General features: G+C 33.4%; 1 protein-coding gene across 2 annotated transcripts; it reads left to right on the forward strand.

Annotated features, from left to right (window-relative positions):
* Positions 1–1,087: 1,087 nt before the first annotated feature.
* On the forward strand, positions 1,088–6,774 carry npy2rl (neuropeptide Y receptor Y2, like). Of its 2 annotated transcripts, none has more exons than XM_034014482.3 (2): positions 1,088–1,783; positions 2,997–6,774. In XM_034014482.3, the coding sequence occupies exon 2, from the start codon at positions 3,098–3,100 to the stop codon at positions 4,268–4,270; it is 1,173 nt and encodes a 390-aa protein (XP_033870373.2). In that variant the 5' UTR covers positions 1,088–1,783; positions 2,997–3,097; the 3' UTR covers positions 4,271–6,774. The 2 variants fall into 2 exon arrangements, with proteins under 2 accessions (XP_033870373.2, XP_033870374.2); XM_034014483.3 differs by having other exon boundaries at positions 3,091–6,774.
* Positions 6,775–9,098: the final 2,324 nt, after the last annotated feature.

Genomic DNA, 9,098 nt, shown 5'->3' on the forward strand with positions numbered 1-9,098 from the left:
TTACTATTATAATATATGGTGAATGAAAACTTTGGTGTTTTACAGTTATATTATACACAGAGGTGGTGCGAGACCCTTGTATAATAAGATTGTCCATTTAAATAAAGTTTGATGATAAAACTGCTGACTTTCAATTTTTTTAAAACAAACTACCACCGTACATAAACACAAAATAATACTAAAAAAAACAACAGATTTTAAGTTTTATCCACAGAAGACAGGGAGAAATTTGTGTAAGAGCAGAAAGCAAATGCTCTTGACTACACAGGGCTTCTCAAACTCGGTCCTGGGGACCCCCTGTGTCTGCTGGTTTTCATTCCAACCGAGCTCTCAGTTACTTAACTTGACCCTTAATTGAACTTTGCTTAATTAGACCTTTTTACTTGTTTTTAGCGCTTGAACATTTACATATTTCAAGTTAGCTATAATATTTAATAAGTAACTTGAACTGCAATTGTTTAAGAGCTGAAAACAAGTAAAAATGTCTAATATCAATTAAGGGTATAGTTAAGTAATTGAGAGCTCGGCTGGAATGAAAACCAGCAGACACAGGGGGTCCCCAGAACCAAGTTTGAGAACCTCTGATTGAGAGATGAGGAAATTATGCAACTCTTCCCTCAAAAAAAGTCAACCAAATTTTCGACTCCGATTCTTAATACATGTAGTTTTCCTGCGCCTTCCCTGTCCAAAAAATGTTAATAAAAAAATACTAATGTTTTTTAAATTCTGTTTTTCAATGTTTTTCTCAACACTTCTTCAATTGTTAAAAATAAACACTTCTAGTTCTATATGTCAACTGAAACCCTTAATGAATTACAGCACAGTTGGGTGTACAATATTATTATTATTATTATTATTATTATTATTATTATTATTATTATTATTATTATTATTATTATTATGTTTAATGTTTCTCATTCACAATAATGTAAGATCTTTGTCTAATGTGTGCCTATAACTTCTGTATGGATTTAAACGCCCCTTACTTCTGAGGTGAGAGATATTTGGTGGGCTGTCATGAGATCCCCATCAGGTCTATAAAAAATGCAAGTTCGTCCATTTCCTTCTCAGGGTATGAAGAGACTCTGTGAGTGGAGCAACTGAAAACAATCAGCACTTGCTTGAAATGATTCTGGACGCATGTTAGCTTTAAAGAGCATCCGGACGTTGGTGCAGATGTAGTCTGACTCCTAATTTGTTGTGCATTTTGGAAAGCTGTTGATGTGCTTTGACTTTCAAGAAGAAAGACATTAAAATAAAAAAGGAACATGTTTTTACTATGCACTAAGGCTGTCAATTGGCAATTTAAACCTCGAAAGGCATTTATGTTCAATCGAAAATCACAATGGACTGTACACTTTCGATGCGCTTTTCTGTAAATAACTACGTTTTCTCAAATATTGCAGCTGTTTACATTATGGACTTCTGACTTCTGTATTTCATTCCGTTTTATGAGTTCCGACAAAAATACCCATTGTTTCTGGGATTGATTTGCATAGTTTCAGTTGAGGCTGAAATCCGCATAATGTATAATTTGTAGCTCATCAGAATAATCTGGTAATTTACTACTGTAATACTTCAAAATACATAGACAGTAGATAAATGAAAAAGTACAATCTACTAAATACTACAACTTGTATCAATATCATCCGACATCAAAGACATTTCATAAAATCCAAACTTGTCAGTTCCGAAATAAAAACTACCAACGATGCTGGAATACAGACTGAGAAAACCAACAACGCGGAAATGCTTGAACGAGCTTCACTGCAAAGTAAACGAGGTAAGTACCCTACTATATTCTTAGTTAAGTGGATATGCAGAGTAATTTTTAAAAAGTCGCCTAAAACTGTATTATAATTCCTGGTGACTGTTTCAAGATCATAAGCTGTTGCTGAGTTTTTCGATAGGGAACTGTCACGATTTTTTTTTTTTTTTTTTTTTTTTACAACTGCTTTTTATAGTTTTTATTGGATTTCCATTTCTGTCGGATATTATCCAGACTTTACATTTACATTAGTTTACATTCCAAGACAACCAAAGGAAGACAGAGGAACAGGGCAGTATACTACAGGACCACCATTGTTTGACCACTTCGTGAATTAAATGATACATCTCAAGGGGATACCATTTTTAAAAAAATATATAAATGAAAGAAAATAACATATAACACATATGTAACTGAAATTTCCATTCTGTTGGGATATTAATATTTTCGGTTATAATAATAATAATAATAATAATAATAATAATAATAATAATAATAATAATAATAAAGTACAGTAGATTAGCTAATTTGAATTTGCAGTGGTCTCAGTTGAGCTATATTTGAACCAGTCCATCAGGATGGTGATTTTACTGGTGAAGTAGAGCAATATGTGGCTTATGTAGGGACAAATGGTTGTGTATGGTATTAACTTATATTTAGCATTTTAATTATCTGCAATCATCCTTCTGATGATCAAAATCACTTGATTGCATTAAAAGGGTCTTAAAATGAAACATACCTGTAGTGTACAAGTCATCAGTGCAGTGCTCAACAAAGATAAGCAATGATACAAAAGGTACAACTGCAACCATAAAACTTTATCTGCCATTTATTTCTTGCCAAAGCTTTATTACTGATATGTGATTAAATACAAATTGAAAGAACATCAAAAGCATAAAACAGAGTCTAGACAATATATGCTGGGACTCAAATCATTGATCCGAGCAGAGTCCAATGCAAACTGGTTCTGATTAGCAAGAGTATACTGTACTGTTTTATGACATGTGATTCTGTGGTATGAATTTACTACATTCGTATTTCATTTACTTTTCATGAATGTATCCATAACCTAAACCTTAACAAAACCCTTACCTTAAATATAATCACACATTTATAATGTAAACTATAATAAAAAAGTTCTTTCTCCTTGTTTTTGAAAATGTTTTTTTTTGTTTGTTTGTTTCAACTGTCAAATATCCACCTTTCATATTCTGTTCTTTTTCATCAGCTTATTAAACTGCGCAGTAAGTTCTGACAGAAGATACTAGAAAATCACCGGACTCCAGTGACAGCAGCCATAATAATTGTACTTGTGTTTGCAGTCTTTATATGTCTGGCATGGAAATGGGACCAATGGACTTGGATGGGCAAGTGAACCTGACACTGGAGGGTGACTATAGATCATTAATAGACTCCAGTATGCCTGTATGTTGCACAAACTCTACAACTCCATCCGATGACCGCCTCCCACCAGATTTGGAAGACAGCACAAAGCTGATTGGGGTGCAAATCGTACTTATAGCAGCTTACTGTACCATCATTCTTCTAGGGGTTATTGGCAACTCCTTGGTCATCTATGTTGTATTTAAGTTTAAAACACTGCGTACTGTTACTAATTTTTTCATTGCAAACCTTGCTGTGGCAGATTTATTGGTAAATACTTTGTGCCTGCCATTTACATTGATCTACACCCTTCTAGGCGAGTGGAAATTTGGACAAGTGTTGTGCTTTATGGTCCCATATGCTCAAGGTTTAGCAGTGCACGTATCCACGGTAACCCTAACTGTCATTGCTCTAGACAGACATAGATGCATAGTCTATCACTTTGACACCAAAATGTCCAAGGAAACTTGCTTTATTGTCATTGGCATTACATGGATGATCAGTGCAGTACTAGCAAGCCCATTGGCCATCTTTAGAGAGTATGGTACATTCCACATATCCCCTGATAAATCTATTCAGTTTTGTACTGAAAAATGGTCTGATAACAATCGAGATGGCACTGTATACAGTATCTCAATGCTGCTGCTGCAATATGTGTTGCCACTGTCAATCATTTCCTTTGCTTACATCCGAATCTGGAGTAAACTGAAGAACCATGTAAGTCCAGGTGAAGGGAATGTTCGCCACCACAGAAGAAGGAAAACCACAAAAATGTTGGTTACCGTTGTGGTAGTGTTTGCCGTGAGCTGGTTGCCATTTCATGCTTTTCAGCTTGGCATTGATATCGATAACAACGTCTTAGACACGAAAGATTTTAAATTAGTGTATACCATATTTCATGTAATAGCTATGTGCTCAACCTTTGCCAACCCATTCCTTTATGGGTGGATGAATAATAACTACAGAAATGCTTTCATAACTGTGTTTAAATGTGAGCAGAGGGTTGATTCTATCCACCTGGAGGGCCAAGTGAAGGTCAGTACAAAAAAAACTTTGGAAGCAGAAGATATAGCCCATGTGAATGGTCACTCAGCCAAACGACATCCCACCAATGTTTGAAGTTGATAAGAAGACCACAAACAGTCTGTGGATATACACTCCTGCATGTAATACTTAAACGTTTGTGTTGTGTAAGTGTCATATTACAGGATCTAGTTTTATTTGAGTGTCTCCACTATTGCTCTGGTGTTATCAATGTACAACACACCGATAAAACACACATACTGTAAATAGATTTACATTTTTGTATTCTTTACTTCCAGTTTGAGAATTCCAGTTTATTCTATCAGATGATAATTACTATTTTCTGTTACAGAGAACTCCAGTAGTTAGTAAACTAATATCTGAACTTACTTCAGATGCAGTCCATAAATAAAGTTACATTACTGTCAATCATATTTTTACTGGGGGTTTCAGGTGGCTGCATGTTAGACAATGGGAAATGTTACGGCTATAATTGTGCGTTTTGATGATGTTGTTTGTAAAGTGCAAGCTTTTTTGCAACAAAAGTCTTGGCCATTCATATTGAGGAATTACCCTGAATAATGAATCCTGAAGCACTTGTGTAGTTACATTTGCATGATAATACTGTGCACTTTTACTGGTGAAGTAGAGCAATATGTGGCTTATGTAGGGACAAATGGTTGTGTATGGTATTAACTTATATTTAGCATTTTAATTATCAGCAATCAACCTTCTGATTATCAAAATCACTTGATTGCATTAAAAGGGTCTTAAAATGAAACATACCTGTAGTGTACAAGTCATCAGTGCAGTGCTCAACAAAGATAAGCAATGATACAAAAGGTACAACCATAAAACTTTATCTGCAATTTATTTTGACATGCTTTGAAACTACTGAAACATTTTTTTAAAACTTATAAAGGCATTTATCTATTTGATCAATTAGATAAAAAAGGAAAAAACAATCAATCACCAGTATTTATGCTGCCAAAGCTATGAAACTATGGGATCTATTTAACTGATCTCAACAGTGACTGACTAAATATTGCAGTGTTTCAACACTAAAATATTATTAGATACATTGTATGGATCCCAGTGTTTGTTTAATCTTAAATCAAGACAAATCCAGCCATATTCACAAAGCATTTACCCACTTCTAAATTTGCAGTATTTTTTAACGAGTAAAAACGATCTACAGTACTCATAGCATGGAGAAAGCAAACAAAACGAAAAAATCCAATCACATTAAACAGTTGTAACTTTGAGGGATTTATATGGTTTTTTTTTAAACAACACAACTGTGTCAGTTCTACTTAATTATTATTGTTATTATATTTTAATTGTGTGAGGTAAATACCTTATAATATACTATATCCTGCAGGGTGTTTTCTTGAAATAGTTGCAACTTGCATGAATTTAAATTTATACTGAATGTAGCCTTCTTGTTGACGGTAAGAGAATGTATGCTTTACCTTTTATAACTTGATATTGTATATACCAGGACAACTTGTTATTGAACATCTGTTGTCAAATAACGTTTTTGTTTTAAAATATACAAGACTGGGGTTAAATTAAGAGTCACATATTACATTATATAACATTCGTTTTTAGAAGCGTTGTATGAGCTGCAACAAAAAAGGAAAATAAAAAATCAATATGGTATTAGTACTAAAATGATGCATTAAAGTAATGGTAGAAATACAATAAACAAATACATCGATATGTATTATTTTTCTGTATTTGTGTAAAACTGCAAAGTTGATTTACAGTGATGGCCATGAATATTGCAGCATCAATCTTCTGAAGTTCTTCCTAAGATAGGTCAATAAGGTTCATTTCTGGCCCATGATAAAACTGATACACTGGTATTAAGACTTGAAACACTCATCATACATTTTGAAAACTGTAGGAAATGAAGCCAAGTAGAATATGTTCTTTATATGGCTTAATAATTCTAATAGTTATTGTTTTACCGCAGCATTATTATGAACATGCTGTTTGTGCAGTAAAAAAGGGCAGGTAATTGCATATAGTACTGATAACACATGCGCTCAACATCCAACTGAGTGAGCCCTTAGCACTACTTGCCTGATACAGGTTGATCTGCTGTTGCTGTGTGCTGTTAAAAAGGGACTTTGACCCACAATTGGTCTGCACGCTCTTTGCACTGCTGAGGTTTCTACTGCTCCTGCTTCTCACCTCTGCATAGAGTCCATAATATCTTCCATTAGCTCCATTCATCTCCAATTCCACCTATCCAGGACATCATTGATGAACTGTGTTATATAAATATATTTGGGTGGATTAACAGGACGAATTTGCGGAGGGAATTTAATATCTACAGTCATGTACCTTGTTACATCAAGAATAAGTAAAACTAGGTCTATCAGACAAGTATAATGAGTGTATTTTTTAAAAATATGCTATATTTGTGGTCACCACTGTAATATTAAACTTAATAGTTATTGTGTTTTGCTCATTTATAAAGGAAACAAATGTTACCAAATACTTGATCTAAAATGAAGAATTAATGTGTGATTTTTTTTGGCTAATAGTAATGTGGGTTACCATAAAGAAATACTATATTGTAAATAAAACTGACTTGCAAAATGAACCAGATGTAACAGCCTGTTTCTTCATACTCATTCAAACCATACATGAACACACTTTAAATACTGCATTAAGGGTTTGGAACTATATTACATTGAGCGTCTAATAACATTGTAATTACATTGTAATTTCACAACCATGTAAATTACAATAAGTTACCAACTGCCTAAAACTTTCATTTTGTAAAACATGTAGTTTCATTGTAACTACACAACCACCCATGCAATTGCTGTGTTATTACAGTGTAATTGAGTGTATTCAAGAAACACCTAATGTGAAGTGTGTCCAATAATTTGTAAAAGAATGATAAAAAGCTTAAACATTGCATACAGTGACCTATATATATATATATATATATATATATATATATATATATATATATATATATATAAAATATTCAAGAAAGATATACATGTCTGTATTTATTTACAAGGGAACATGAATGAATTGATCATCATGAGGCATCTTTAAGGTTACATTTTGCTTAATAGTATACAAAATACCCCTAAGGGTAAAAAATAAAGTCATGATTGAGTAGAGGAATCAGGATATAGTTCAAAAGTTATATTATAGACATTAATAAAAGATAATAAGGCATGTTAATAATTATCTAGAGTACATGAGAAAGACTACAGTTCACAAGGACATTTTTGGATAACTTATAATCATGTATGGTGACCACTGGATCGTAGGAAAGTATATTTTTCATCAATCAAATACACTGGAGCTTAAGCCTTTAGCATCTATTAAAAAGGCTAAAGGTTGCGGTGCTTGTTAGAAATGGTGCATACAACACAATGTGCTGGGAGTCGATATTAAATAACTAATTTGCCATGGATTACTATTTAAAAGGTCACAGGTCATTGATTTTCTGAGTTTTAATGAGGTCAATAAGCAATTTTGCACATTTCAGGTTTCAGCTACTGAGAAGATATCATTAGATTAGATGTCTAAATGCAAAAGGTCGAGTGTCAATTAATATGACTTTAATGTCCACAGTGTATAACTAATTAACTTCACAGTTTAACCTTATATATACTATCTGAGCTTTGCAGACCACTGGTGTGTTTAATGACTCTATTTGTATTTCTGGAAGCAGAAAAACAAAGCTGCATGGAGACTGGAGACAATGCTGTTTATCTATTGTATATTAAAACAGTCAACAAATTATTTTATGATACAAGAGACAACATTGTATCAAATGGTACTGTACAACAAACAACTTATTTGTGTCTAGACAGCAAGAACTGTGCATGGAAAATAAAATGATATGCTAGATTAAAATATGTTATAGTAAATGGTTAAATAGCAATTAGCTTGACAGTTGTTTTTTTTTGTTAATGTACTCCTATGTTTGCAAGTGCTGTTTTCCCCAACTAATAGGTTTGCCTGACATTTTCTCATAGATTGGTGCCTCTAGCTATTTTGACATTTTCAGCACTGACCCCAGTGATCAGAAGTTACCTCCCTATTCCCATAAGTGGTGTACAAGACTGTTCGTGGAAATACAGCCTTAACGGTATAATGAAGGGTATATAAGGTGAATACTAATATGAACAGGAGAAACACTATTTGTCTGTAGAAGCACATTTATACTTTCTATTGCACTACTACAGAATCTACTGTAAAACTGCAGAAATATGTTGTGTGGCTTGTTAGCAACAAAACTGTAAAGCAGGGCTTCCCAACCCCGGTCCTGGGGACCCATGTGTTTTCTGGTTTTCATTCAATTTAAATGCTGTAGAAAGAAAATGGATGTAAAGTATCAAATCAATAAAATAAACACTTCTGGTTTCATATCAGTTAAGTCATGGATCTCTCGACAGACGCATTACATCACAATATTCCTTCTTCAGTGAAAAATTCTAATAGATTGATTGTATTGAAATTTTCTGTATCAGGCAAAGGTGTTTTTAGTGTCACATTCAGATCAGACCTCAGATTCTAATTAAATGACAGGACTGGGAGAGCAAAGGGACATCATTACATCATCTAGTTTTAGAAATGACAGCGTGAATTGAAATATAAAACCTGTGTTGCTAATTTAATTGAACAAGACGTTATGGATGTTATGTGTAAGCAGTACAACTTAAAGCTTCCTTGTGAAGAAATAAAAGAACTACATCCCTGATTTACTGGACTGCATCAATGCTAGAATATTCCCCGTATTCCATCAACTGATGGCGTGGATGAATTGCATCTTAGTAAGTTTAGCAAGATGGTAAAAAATAAATTCTACAGCAAATGCTCAAGTCTAGAATTATGATTATAAGATGAAAAAAGTAATAGTAGCCATTCAAGATAACAAAATGAA

This window comes from Acipenser ruthenus, chromosome 2 (genome assembly GCF_902713425.1).
Source record: "Acipenser ruthenus chromosome 2, fAciRut3.2 maternal haplotype, whole genome shotgun sequence".
NCBI classification, from domain to species: Eukaryota; Metazoa; Chordata; class Actinopteri; order Acipenseriformes; family Acipenseridae; genus Acipenser; species Acipenser ruthenus.

Excerpts from the sequence above, each read along its gene's own strand:
- npy2rl (XM_034014482.3), top strand. The coding sequence starts at position 3,098 with ATGTCTGGCATGGAAATGGGACCAATGGACTTGGATGGGCAAGTGAAC.